This window comes from Vespula pensylvanica, chromosome 1 (genome assembly GCF_014466175.1).
Source record: "Vespula pensylvanica isolate Volc-1 chromosome 1, ASM1446617v1, whole genome shotgun sequence".
In the NCBI taxonomy this organism is placed as follows: Eukaryota; Metazoa; Arthropoda; class Insecta; order Hymenoptera; family Vespidae; genus Vespula; species Vespula pensylvanica.
This window is the reverse complement of record NC_057685.1, coordinates 4,408,713-4,421,950: the sequence shown is the minus strand read 5'-3', so window position 1 is coordinate 4,421,950 and position 13,238 is coordinate 4,408,713. Positions and strand designations below refer to the sequence as shown.

The 13,238-nt window shown below is 30.3% G+C and overlaps 3 protein-coding genes across 22 annotated transcripts; 1 reads left to right on the top strand and 2 right to left on the bottom strand.

The window, feature by feature from the left end:
* Positions 1-1,382: 1,382 nt before the first annotated feature.
* On the bottom strand, positions 1,383-3,288 carry LOC122636574 (40S ribosomal protein S9). Of its 2 annotated transcripts, XR_006329001.1 has the most exons (5): positions 3,152-3,288; positions 2,659-2,898; positions 2,229-2,415; positions 1,717-1,938; positions 1,383-1,595 (listed from the first exon to the last, which is right to left on the bottom strand). XR_006329001.1 is itself a non-coding variant. In XM_043827980.1 (4 exons), the coding sequence occupies exons 2-4, from the start codon at positions 2,879-2,881 to the stop codon at positions 1,424-1,426; spliced, it is 582 nt and encodes a 193-aa protein (XP_043683915.1). In that variant the 5' UTR covers positions 2,882-2,898; positions 3,152-3,288; the 3' UTR covers positions 1,383-1,423. The 2 variants fall into 2 exon arrangements, 1 of the variants encoding a protein (XP_043683915.1); XM_043827980.1 differs by lacking the exon at positions 1,717-1,938.
* A 1,240-nt stretch (positions 3,289-4,528) lies between these two features.
* LOC122636438 (mitochondrial glycine transporter-like) lies at positions 4,529-7,378 on the top strand. 3 transcript variants are annotated; one of them, XM_043827855.1, is made up of 8 exons: positions 4,530-4,849; positions 4,982-5,024; positions 5,983-6,101; positions 6,183-6,267; positions 6,352-6,531; positions 6,627-6,798; positions 6,870-7,129; positions 7,205-7,378. In XM_043827855.1, the coding sequence occupies exons 2-8, from the start codon at positions 5,007-5,009 to the stop codon at positions 7,229-7,231; spliced, it is 861 nt and encodes a 286-aa protein (XP_043683790.1). In that variant the 5' UTR covers positions 4,530-4,849; positions 4,982-5,006; the 3' UTR covers positions 7,232-7,378. The 3 variants fall into 3 exon arrangements, with proteins under 3 accessions (XP_043683616.1, XP_043683790.1, XP_043683704.1); XM_043827681.1 differs by lacking the exon at positions 4,982-5,024 and having other exon boundaries at positions 4,529-4,849; XM_043827769.1 differs by lacking the exon at positions 4,530-4,849 and having other exon boundaries at positions 4,860-5,024.
* Positions 7,379-7,475: 97 nt separating this feature from the next.
* On the bottom strand, positions 7,476-11,642 carry LOC122635903 (luc7-like protein 3). 17 transcript variants are annotated; one of them, XR_006328927.1, is made up of 10 exons: positions 11,274-11,642; positions 10,887-11,135; positions 10,608-10,814; positions 10,369-10,530; positions 10,081-10,280; positions 9,910-10,001; positions 9,736-9,822; positions 9,653-9,664; positions 7,911-7,970; positions 7,476-7,839 (listed from the first exon to the last, which is right to left on the bottom strand). XR_006328927.1 is itself a non-coding variant. In XM_043827309.1 (9 exons), exons 1-7 carry the CDS (start codon positions 11,376-11,378, stop codon positions 9,749-9,751), a joined length of 1,089 nt encoding a protein of 362 aa, XP_043683244.1. In that variant the 5' UTR covers positions 11,379-11,642; the 3' UTR covers positions 7,476-7,970; positions 9,653-9,664; positions 9,736-9,748. The 17 variants fall into 17 exon arrangements, 7 of the variants coding, with proteins under 7 accessions (XP_043683244.1, XP_043683375.1, XP_043682786.1 ...); XR_006328865.1 differs by having other exon boundaries at positions 9,135-9,822; positions 11,274-11,641; XR_006328873.1 differs by having other exon boundaries at positions 9,398-9,822; positions 11,274-11,641.
* Positions 11,643-13,238: the final 1,596 nt, after the last annotated feature.

Below are 13,238 nucleotides of genomic sequence, written 5' to 3'. Positions count from 1 at the left end.
AATAATAATAATGATCTGGTAATGCGGATGATAGTCCATCTTAAAAAATTTCTCACAGCTTTTCTCCTTAAAGCTACTCGAAGTCGGTCAAGCACTCTCACGATCGTTCATCTTTAATGCATACTTTCTTTCACAAGTGAGAACATGTCAACGAGCGCATTTTCTTTCTTTTTCTTTTTTCTTTTTCCTTACCTATGCATGCTAATATACGTAGGGCAATAACTTCGAACCAACGATGAACAAGCTTTTGGTATATTCGATAATTTCGTAGCATGAATATTCCATGAATATCGTCCCTACCGTAAACTTTCGAAAGCTCCGTGCCTTCGAAATTATTTACTCGCAAATGAAGCTCTCCATCGAAGTCGTCTCCTGTCGAATTTATCGGTCGACCACGTCTTATCGTAAATATAATTGGCTCGTTAGTCGAGTTAAAATAGGACACCCTGTATATATATATATATATATATATATGCAAATACACTATATACCGTATCATACCGGTTATCATCGACAACAGTAAATGTAACTAGATTCTTATTAAAAAAAAAATCCTTTTTTCTTTTTATATGCTTATCATACGATATTACTCATTTAAAAAAAAAAAAAGATATTCATAAAAATTTCGTACTATCTAATATAAATCGACTACTATTTCGCCTTACACTTATCTCGAGACAACCTGTATTTGCACATGAGCAACAAACCGCTATGTAAACTCTTGATCCCACTAACAAGAGATCACGCGATAGGCTTTCAATGTTACCGATCGATGCAAACTCAACTTGCTTTTTATTCTTCTAACGTACGTAGGATACGTGACCTTCCTTAGTATATTTTAACTTCTTTACGAGCTGTACAAAATGCAAGACTTACGACTTACTTACTTACTAAAAAGAAACGAACGAAATAAAGCGACCGACTACAAATTAGTCTCACAGAACGTGAATTAAATTTTGATTTTGAACAGACTTAAAATACGAGCTTTTAATGCATGAAGTGCATTTGTTATTACGTTTCTTACCAACGAGATATAACTTACTTAATAGAGATAAAACGAGGAAGATAAAATTCTGTGGAAAGGAAAAATATATTTGCGAGGAAAGATTCACTTAAAATATTTGGAAACTTATCAAACTATTAGGAAAAGATTAGGAAAGAAGAACATAAATGATTCCAAACTTTGTTAGCAATGGACAACAAATAAACCATTAGAACGAAGAATCAATGGATTACTTTGGATTACGAGGAAATACAGAGAGAAATTATTTATTAGATACTGCACAGGATAAGGAAAACGTATGCAAAGCAGCAAACAGCTAACAACAAATCAGGAAATCAGAAAAATCTCAGAGGAATCCTAACTTGAACATAGAGAGATATACATTCGAGATAACTTTTATTCAAGTATCATGTCCATAGTTTAATCTTCCTCCTCCTCGGGTGCAGCACCACTAGAGCCCTTACGCAAGTTTTTCCTCTTTACACGGCCTGGTCTGCCACTTCCAAATGGAGACTTCAAAGAGAAGTCAATGTGCTTTTGCGAATCTAATCGTACAATGAAGGAGGGGATGTTCACCACTTGTTTGCGCACCCTGAAACGATACACCATCATTCGGAACCCTCTACAAAATCGATTACTTTGCGATCACTATTACACCAATGAATGGATTTTATCGCTAGATGTCTCGAAAATGTTAAACTTGAGCACAATACCGAATAAGGATGAAGAGTTTCAATGCTCCAATAATATCAACAGACGTTAAATGTTAATATTTAACTAACATTTAAGTGGCCTGTGTGAAATAAAGTAGCTTCAAATTTTTTAATTATTCGCAGTCGTTCGGTTACATATGCAGAAATTCCCCATTCAATTGAAGTCAAGTTTTTATATTATTGGTCAAGTCAGGAGATCAATCGGGTGAACTGTCCTGACATCTGCAGTAGCAAAAATTTTCTGTTATAGCATCGTACGATTCGTCCTTACGAACATGAATCGGATACGCAAAAATATACGCTTCAATAATCACAGATTGAGACATAAGCGACTTGTCTCCTGGGATGAAACTAGACAAAGAATTATCCTTGCCCAGAGATTAACCAGGCGTTTTATCTCGCCTTAAAAGATTAGAAATTATCCGCAAATTAACAGATATTTCTTGCCCAAATATTAAGGCTACGATAAGCCTATAAAAGATATTTATATTCATGCATTTTTAAAAACTCACCTAATATGACGTTGACGGATCAAAACTCTGGCATGATGAATAGACTTAGCAAGACCCAATTTAAATACTTGAGTTTGAAGACGTCTTTCCAAGAAATCTTCTATTTTCAAACCGAGAACGTAATCGAGTTTCATGTGTCCCTCGTCCAACACACCGATTCTCACTAAACGACGCAACAATGCGTTACCTAAAAACAATCGACAATTGTTAGAAAGAAATAATATGTTAACATTTATCATACGTATATTTAGATTCCTAATATCTCAGAACTTAATATACTCCTCAAAATTGTTAGGTCAAGAGGTGTCAGAAAGTAAAGAATTAATTCATCATATAACCTTGAAGTACCCTACGCTCCTTTGAAACATTTTATAATTTTTAAAAACTTTATAATCTAAAAATCTAATAAAATATGTTGGAAAATATATACCTTCGAAAAGACGTTTTGGGTCTTTTTCTTCGAGCGTAAGAAGTTCTCGAGCAGCTTTACGAATTTTGGCCAACGTATACTTGACTCTCCATACTTCACGTTTATTACGAAGACCATATTCACCGATAATTCGCAACTCCTGATCCAAACGTGCCTTTTCATAAGGCCGCCTGGGAGTTACATAGGTCTTCGAAAAGACCGAAGGAATTCGTCCGTTCACCATTATCGAAAGATCGTTACCTAATATAAGAAAAGAACGAATACTTGTAAAAACCACGTGGTGATTCGAACGAGAATGTATTGAAAAAAAAAAAAAACGTTAGCAATCAAAATGGCGACCACGTTCTAGACACATTTTTCAGGCGGAATTAAAGATAAAAAATATATAATTTCTTGCAAAATAATATAAATTCTTAAAGTAGAAATCAATAAGCACAAATTGATAACAATTATAAAACGTTTAACAACAAAATAATTATTAAAATTATCTTACCTCAGAACACGCTTGAAGCAACGACCACACGGTACCGAAACACCGACGAAAATGGCCGAGCCTACTAAAACCGGAAATCATTTCCCAAGCGTGAAGTAGCACCAACGTTAGCCAATCGCGAACGACCGGAAACTACTGCAGCACCTCCTACGGTCATTTTTCTAACTCCTGAAAATAAATGGAAAGATATGCATTTTATAATTTAATTATGATTTGCAAGATAATGAAAACATACATACATTTTAATATCGTAATTATATAATTTAAATATTACATTTCATAATATTATATTTCGTAATATATGTAATAATATTTAAACTATATAAATAAACAAGTAGAATTACGAAAATTAATTTCGCAATTATCACAGATTCATGTTATCTAATATTAATTGTATTTTTTTTTTCTCGATTATTATTCGCTATTTCTTTGAAAAAGTATGTCAAGATTCTATTTCATCATAATTCTAATCAATGTTTTAATGTTAATTAAAAGTATTTATATTATCATAAACAATTATATAATTTTTAATTATCGAAATAATTCAACGTTGCTAACGTTAATTCTTATTTATGTTATTTCTCATATTCTTTGTTATATACAAAAACATTTTTAATGTTATTTAATACGTTGCAAAAACTATTGGTTGATAAACATTAACGATGAATGCTTTGCTCACAAATATTTTGTACACGCGTTTTATTATTTTTCGCTCAAAGCAAAATATAATTTTATCGTCTATCAATTGTACGTAGAAATATGTATAAATATAATATTAAAGAAATACTTATAATCGTTAAATCGCAAATATAAGTAATAAATTATACAACGTAAAATAATCAGATCTTGACTATAGTAGTAGAAAAAGAAAATGGTGTGTTGTACATCTCTTAAGATACAACCAATGTAACTTATTAAAAATGCCCTTGAATGACGAAACGTTTCGCGACATACTTCGGATAAACGAAAAACATAAAAAATTAAAGCAAAAGCTGTTAAACAATGCCTCGATTATAATACATCATAAATAGCCGGTGAACAAAAGCATGAGATTAAATATAGAGATAACCTAATCTATATTCTCTAAAGAATTTAGTATTTATTTATTCTTTGTTATCGCTATGATACGTCTAAGACATTTGTTTAATTTATTCATTTCCATGTTATCAACTTATCAAGTTTAGAATACATGTACACGTTATTCTTTCTTTTATTCCAGTGACGAATAAATACGTCTGTTTTCAGTAGAAAATCTAGATAATCTAATAAAATTTTTGAAACATTCTGTGGAAATTACATTTTTCTCGTGGAATAAAAATATGTTAGTGCTATAACTTGAGTTCGTATATACAATAATATTTTGTTGTTCAGATTATAATGTTTAATATCTATTGACGTATAAAAGATTATTATGAAATCTTATTTCCTAATATAGTAATATATCTAATGATACGAGACCAAGTAAAATTATACTAAAATTAAAATTACATTAATACTCTTAGTCATTTCTACTTATAAAAAAGTAACAGATTATAAACTCAACAATATATAATGAACTTCCTATATTACGTTTATTACTAAGTCACGTTTAAATCACGTTTCTCTCGAGTATTTTTTGATATTTTTGTATGACAATACTTTGATATGCAGGGTCATTCAATTGACCTGGAGAGAGGAGAAACTCAGATAACCAAGGAAGTAAGTATTCGTCACGCTTTAAATGACTTCAGTATCTTTAGTGGCACGAGACAGTTAAGAAAGGTTTTATTTTATTGATTTGCTGTATAATAAGAGCTAGAGTATAGTGATTCTTAATTTATATTTCACAAGCTTCCAATCAATTACAAAATATTAAATGGAGGCTTTAGGAGCCGTAAGTATTATTATTTTAAAATTTATATTTTTTTATAATAAAATAGCATAAAAGGCACGTACAATCTTATGATTGTAAATCTTTTGCATTCAAATTTACAATTGAAAATTAGATTACTTTTTAATATATGTTACAATATTATTATTTATATTTCATTTGAAATTTATATAAAATATCTTTGTCTGTATTCATGGGATATAATACACGGAATTGTATGCAATGTATAAGTAAATTTTCATAAATAGAATATATAATATATTCTTTTGTGTTAAAAAAATAATTTATATATTACTTATTGAACACATTACTCAAAGTAATATGTAAAGAATAGTTTTATCTAAAAATTAGTTATAAAGATTAGTTAGCTTAAAAATAGTTCATCTAAAAATATTTGTATTCTATAATCATCCGACTTATGTCGAAATTGAAAGTCACAAGATGAGTATATTCTTTGATCATTTTTCAAATAATGATCAGTTAATTTCAAAATAGTGGATGTAATACCAAATCAATACCAGCATACATTACATGTATATCATCCAAATGTTATGAATAATACGACATGAAATAGTTTTGTCATCTTATTCATAACACTGATAAATAGTTTTTATTATAAAAAATAGCACAGTTATCAATTATTTCAAAAATAAGTTCACGAACAATATATGTTTATCTTCGCAAAAGTATGACATTTCTGAGAAAGATGACCCTAGAGCTTGCATTATAAAGATAATTATATTGACCTTTGAATGAGATTACTATTCACGTGAGGAAACTCGTGCGAGATATCACGTATAAAGATATAAATTTGAGTGATAAAAGCTGGAATATTTGTAATTTAGTATTATATTACACAATGAACTTGATTAATTAATTTTACAATTGATATAAGCGTTTACACATTAACTAGCTTGTGACTATAGAAGAAAAAAATAAAATAAAAAATATATCTTTACAGTATCCCGTATTAAAATCTTTTCTTGCTGGCTCATTTTCTGGTACTTTTTCAACAATTCTATTTCAACCATTGGATTTAATTAAAACTAGATTACAAAGCAGAGTCAATACTCATGTTGAGTAAGTAACTAACAAGATTATTGATAAAATTAATCTACTTCATACATTAGATATAAATTTATCACGCGTAACTATTTACAGACCAACAAGAAATGGGATGCTAACAACAATTGTACATATAATAAAAAAAGAAAATATATTTGGATTATGGCGTGGTATGACACCAGTAAGTAATACAATGCAAAGTATATCTAATATGTAAAATGAATATGCTAATTGCATAGAATAAAGAAATAATTATTTTTTTTAGTCTATAACTAGAGTCATCCCTGGTGTTGGACTCTACTTTTCCTCTTTGGATTGGTTAAAGCATACATTACAGCTAGAAGAACCACTAACACCTCTACAAGCTATATCGTTAGGTATTACGGCTCGGTCTATGTCTGGTGGTTTATTAATCCCAATTACTGTTGTTAAAACGCGGTTTGAGGTACAAATTTGCATTAAGTAACATTCCAGTATGATGCATTTATGTATTAGCTTTTACAAGATATTCTATATTATTTAGTTATAATATTTTTATAGAGCGGCGTTTATAAATATAATAGCGTTGCAGAAGCTTTAAGGCTTATATATAGCCAAGAAGGTATTAAAGGCCTGTCCAGTGGCCTAGTACCAACATTACTTCGCGATGCACCATACAGTGGTCTTTATCTATTATTTTATACACAATTAAAACAAGTAGCTGCTCATACAGGTAGCTTATAGTGAAAATAAATTTATTAAAAGTATCTTCTTAAATGCTAATGTGCACTCTTCATTTCTTAGAGCTCGTTCATCAGAATGCCTCTGTACCAGTGCACTTCAGCTGTGGGGTTTTAGCAGGAATTTTTGCTGCTATTGTAACGCATCCACCAGATGTTATTAAAACGAAGATGCAACTTTATCCGAATGAATTTAAAACTATTTACAGTGCCACTTATATTGTATATAAAAAATATGGAATTTTAGGATATTTTAAAGGAATTGTACCTAGAATGTTAAGAAGAACACTAATGACTACGATGGCTTGGACTGTTTATGAACAGGTATATTTACACTAAGTCAAATTTTTGGTATTATTTGATTATTCACATAATTAAATCCACCCTTCAATTTTACAGATTACACGAAGCATTGGGTTAAAATAAAATTTAATAAATTATGTTGATTGGTATAAATAGAAAATTTTATACCATGTGAACAATTATTTATATACAGTATTAGAAAGATGCAACGTATTGCTCATTGTATTATCAATATTTGTATTTATTTAATAAATTATATATTTTTATAGATTACCTAGTTAAATATGTATTTTTATGATACAAGTGTACAAGATAATACCAGTCATTTAATGGTTTTTTAAACTAATCTTTATCTGCATTTTATGATTTTTTTTATGTTCTTTCTCAGGTTCATTTTATTAATTTCAAATAACAATATTACGAGTATTACAACGTAACCTATGGACAATTTACCTTGTTTGATTGGTATGTATAGTAATGTAACAATTACTTTCAGATGTAAATAAAATTGCAATAAAATAACATTCACGCATTATTTAAAGGCCGATTTTCAGCAATTATTAATGATTCGTTAAAATGACGTAAAGTACTTTAAATAAATTCATCCACATTTATATAAAATTCATGACTTTTCAATGTGAAGATTATGCAAAATCTTTACCTTAATAATACATAAAGCAGAGTGCATGTGGATCTGTCGGACTGGTTATTCCCATTGCCCTGTCTTCGTTCTGAAAATAGAGAATCCATGTTTTAAAAGTTAAGATTTAACAAATATTATTTTCAAACGAATCGCAATTACTTTCAAACGATTAACATAATTCCCTTATTGTAGCTGTTGTTAACCTCATTATGTTAAATTCTTGAACAGAAATAATATTATATTTCAATTATATGCATAAGTAAGCAATTAATAAAATTCAAAGTATCATTCTGATTGCAGCCTTAAAATTATAAAAATTTATGTTTCTCCCATTATGATTCATGATTATTGTCAAAAAATATTAGAAAAAATAAAATAAATCAATTTTCTAAAAAGACATTTAGTTCATATTTTAGATCTAAAATCCGATATTTCTATCTCTGTGTTATAGGATACTAATTAAATTATGCAACACATAAAAACGTTTCTGTGCTGCAATACATAATGATAATATTGAAGTTGAAATTTATTAGAATAAACTTTTATATTTCTGTAAGTAAATATTTAAAAAGCAGATTATGTAATAATAAAGAAACATTTATATCATTAATGAATTGTATAAATATAAGACATATATAAAATATGTATCTTCTCTATCAAAGCTGAAACGAAGGACATGGCAAACTGAATAATATGAAACTATATATGAATGAGGGAAGTCCTAGGAGCAGCTCAATTTATGATCCATATGGCCTCTGTTGTGATCCTTTTGATTGATGTAGGATAATGCTAAAGAATAATCATTTCACCCATTTATAAAAATTATAATTTTGCCCGTACCCTAACCATTAAGAACTAAAAGTGTAAATAAAGTGACACGTGCAAGGAGGGAAGAAAATATTGCATATGATACACATTTCTCATAAATTGTAAAAAGGGGAGTAGTAAGAAATTCCTTATCAAATAGAGGAAAACGAATGTTTAAATAATCAGTTAATACTGGTATAATATTTATGATGACAATTGAATCAATTTCGTATTTTTAACTCACTGGCTATGGAAATAACAGGAAAGTTACTCTGAACATTTAAGTTCGAAGTTTGAAAGTACTACAATTGATCTATCCAATTTCTGTTCTCATAGGTATCATTAATATATCCCTAAACGAAAAACTCTCAGATAAATTATCATTGAAAGTCATGTTGATAATGCTCCAATCAACTGCAATTAGGAAGTAAGGAAAGTAATAGCAGGACTTTGTTATCATTTCCTTTAAGCACTAGCACTGAAGTATCACTCCAAAAATAAACATCATCAATTTCAAAAAAGTCTAACTTTCCTAAGAAAAGGACATGTTTGGTATTATCATTCCGATATAAATACCTCAGAAATGCGTAGCAGAAGCTAGGTTTGTATAGTCACAGTCACACAGGGCACTGTCGTTGCAGGTCTACGGAAGTAGGCACTGTTTCCTCCACTAAACCACTAATTTCTTTTCGACAAAAAAGCTATGCAGTCGTTGATATTACACAATGATTTACTGTATTTAACCTATGAAGACATTATACCGATCAAAGCAAGCATAGGTATACCTTCTCCTATCTTGCTCTGTAGACAATATCTATAGTACTACATGATAAATATACCTTTCTTTTGTGAACGACTTTACTACTCCTTGCTCGACATTACCTCGATGCAGCTTTTTCAAGCTATATGTTATATAGAATGAGCTCGTCACATTGAAAATAAAATGCTGTACAATCAGGTCCATATGAAATTTAGTAAGAGCATTTCTCCAATTAATAGGCAGGATCAAAGACTGGTACGTTGTGACTGTATGCGATTCTTCAAAATCACAGATAATTATCATGTACATATTATGTGCATCTAATGAAACTCACCTGGTAAAGAACCTGTACAGTAAATGAGACGAATATATCGTTAACTGTTTAGTGCATACCTGGCTTAGTTCTCACTCACTAACCAATCAAGAGTAGTTACTTGTGACTTCGACTTCGAGATCGATGGCGACGACGATTATGATGACTGGAACTTCGATGATCCCGATTTCCTATAAACGATTAAACGCATCTATATCACGTCATTACGGATAAGTTATTTTTTATTTGAATTTCGAAACTTGATTAACTTTTCGTACCTTTATCGCGAGAATGACGTCGATGATTATCGTCATCACGATGTCGATCATGCTTCTCTCTAGATCTGCTTCTACTTCTATGTCCAGAATTCCTATAAAACAAATTTTATCAAGAATTTGGCAATTGCATTTTTTTTTTTTTATATATCATGTAATTATTTAAATATTAACCTATGACTTCCCGAGTCATGTCTACCCTTGTCGTCGTCTATACGTCTACGACGTTTATCTCTTTCTCTATCTCGATCTCGATCTCGATCTCTGTCACTTTCTCTTCTTCGTCTATCAAGTTCTTCATTAGCACGTGCTCTCTGTTTTCTTTCTTCTTCTCTTTTCTGTTCTTTTTCATCCCTTGCTTTTTCACGTTTACTCTATACAAAACAAATTATTTGCGTTTATTAAAAAAACAGTTAGTTATTGACGTTAATCATTACAAACGTTATCTGATTTTGAACGTACCATAATTTCTTGAAGAGCACTTTTTAATCTTGCATAACCCACATGTTGTTTACCCATCAAATGGTCATCAATTCGTTGTTGAGCATCACCCACAATGAGGAAAGCGCCACATACGTCGCATACTTCCATTTGTTTTTCTTGAGCAGCGGCTAGTTCAGCGGTCTAATAGAAAATTAAATATTTAATAAAATACTTGAAACAATATTTATAAAGAAGGAAGAGTCCTATTAAAGACATACTTGATTATAATGACTATTATCATTAGACTTTCTAAGGGTTTCTCGTTCTTCCTTTAATTGATCGCAAAGTCTCATTAGGCCTTGAGCTTGTTCTACATTTCCTTGAATTCCACTTTGTTCTGCCTCTTCTACTAATTTATTTATCTTCTCTGTGAGTAAAGCTATTTGTTCTTCGTTTCTTTGAGTCTGTGCAGGAGTTAAAGTAGGCTGAAAAAAAAATATAACAACATTAAAAACCTTAATAATTTATATTACTCTTAATAACGATCGGATACATACCGCTTCTGTTCTTCCAATAAGAGCAAGACGTTGCTTGCCTTTAACAATCTTTCTTTCAACCTCGTTCAACATACTTTGACAAAATCTAATAAATTCATCTTCATATTGCTGTTTACGATACGAGTATGGCGCTTTCTCAAAAAGTTCTCTCGCTTCATCGTCGTGTACTCGCGAACAAGCTCCAAGGTCAGCTCTCGTATTTACGAACAAGTCATGAGGACAGAATTTTACCAAATATAATTTGCAAAACTATAAAAAAATAAAGCGTAGTTCTGATTAAATAACGAAGAAATTAATCATTAAAATGATATTAAAAGCATCGATCGTTAACCAAATAATGTGTTCGTTGAAAGAAACGAAAGATTAATTTTATTAACGTAATCATACCTCAGGATCCTCCCAATTAAGTTCTTTCGGTTTTTCATTGGGAAGAACATTTCTGTTTCTTCCCATAAGCTCATCAAGTAAAGCAGCAGCAGCGGCAGCAGCCATATTTCAAAAAATGACTCAACTTCGAACGTTAGGTGAAAACTCAAAACGTCGGATAATGTCGTCCAGATGACATTAACGGCTACAAACGGAACGGTATATTTCTCGGGAAACTCGAACAAAACGAAAGGCGAACGATAAAATAATTGAATGTTAACGACGTTTAGAAAAATTCCACGTAGTAATATATAAACGAATCACTGAGAACGATGATAAGACTCGGTAATTTTACAAACACTTTTACACTGTAGATGACACTAGCGTTGTAAACAGATATGATGCTTCAGTCACGCGACGCTGTGGCGCTGTAATCAAAGAGAACTATATTTTGTAGCAATCAGTCACGTGATGTTGTGGTGCTGTAATGGCAAAAACCAAAGAGATCTATATATTCCGTATCAGTCAGGCCATCTAGTTAATAGAGTCTAATATTTGATATGAGAGAGGTTATATAGAAAAATAAAATGAATCGTTTATTATAGTTTTGGAAGCGAAGGTTTTTGAAATCTCCGTATTAATCATAATCGTTTTGCGTTTTCTTATTTAGCTACAGAATATACCTGCATGAATGGGATATATAAACAAGATTAAATCAATCATCACACAGGCAATATCAAAAGTATATGACTTTATCGTGTCACCGAGGACATTGAGGTTACCTTAAACTTAAAGTTGATTGGTCAGCTGAATCAGAAAAAAGACCAATCAAGTCAATCGATAGATTTTTTTTTTTTTTTTTTTTTTTTTTTTTTTTAATAAAAATATTCCGAACAAAATTTCAACGAATGTAAACAATTATAGTATAATATTGTATATTTAACAATATCGTAAGGCTTTCCTACAAAACAAATAAAATTATTAAACAATGATAGTTGGTAATTATATAGAAACATCGTTATTTTGTGCGATCTTTAGTACATACAGTTCTACCAATCTAATCATAATGTATTAATCTGAAAACCAATAAAAATGCGATTACATACTGCGAACTTTAATTCGAATCAACGTCGTTTGTATCTGCGATAAAAAATTGTCGTAAATCGATAAAATATTCTAGTAGAATTTTTAATGGTGTTAATACGTAAATTAAAAATCATTTTTCGAATCATACATATACATATATATATATATACATACATACATATATACATACATACATACTGACATATAACAATGTCAGAAATACAAAGAAATCGAGAAAAGAAAAAAGGTTAGAAAAAAAGATTTTTTTTTTGTATATGTTAATAAGTATAATCCATTTGTCTCTTTCAATCGTTTAAAGAATATTTTTTATTTCGTTCGAAGAAAGAAGCTTTCCGTATTATTTCGATGAAAAATAATCAAATGAAGGAACATACCCGGTGAATATCTCGTTTTGTGGATAAAATATATATATATATATATATAAAGAGAGAGAGAGAGAGAGAGAGAGAGAGAAAGAGTTGCGACGCAACAAAATCGTATAGAAGAAAGAAGAAAAGAGTCGCAGACGCCTCCGGTTAACTAACTTTCAAATAATGGACGCGCATTCCACAGGGAGAGAAAAAGAGAAAGAGAAAGAGAGACAGCTTATAAATAGAAAATATACTGCAACTTCCGTACGACGAACTCAAAACCGTAATTTTGCTTCCTCGTTAATGATGCTTTCTATAAACTTACGAAATACAACTACTTTACGTAGATTCATGTTGGTACGTATTGAATGCACAAGAAAATGCTAACTAAAATATAATTTTTCTATTTCTTAATTTTATTTCGTTTTTTTTTTTTGTTTCCTTTCTTTAACATTAATGACGTTTCATTCAATACTTCGCATAAATACTTTTTATATCGTTGGAACGTATTGAATGCATGAGAAAAAAT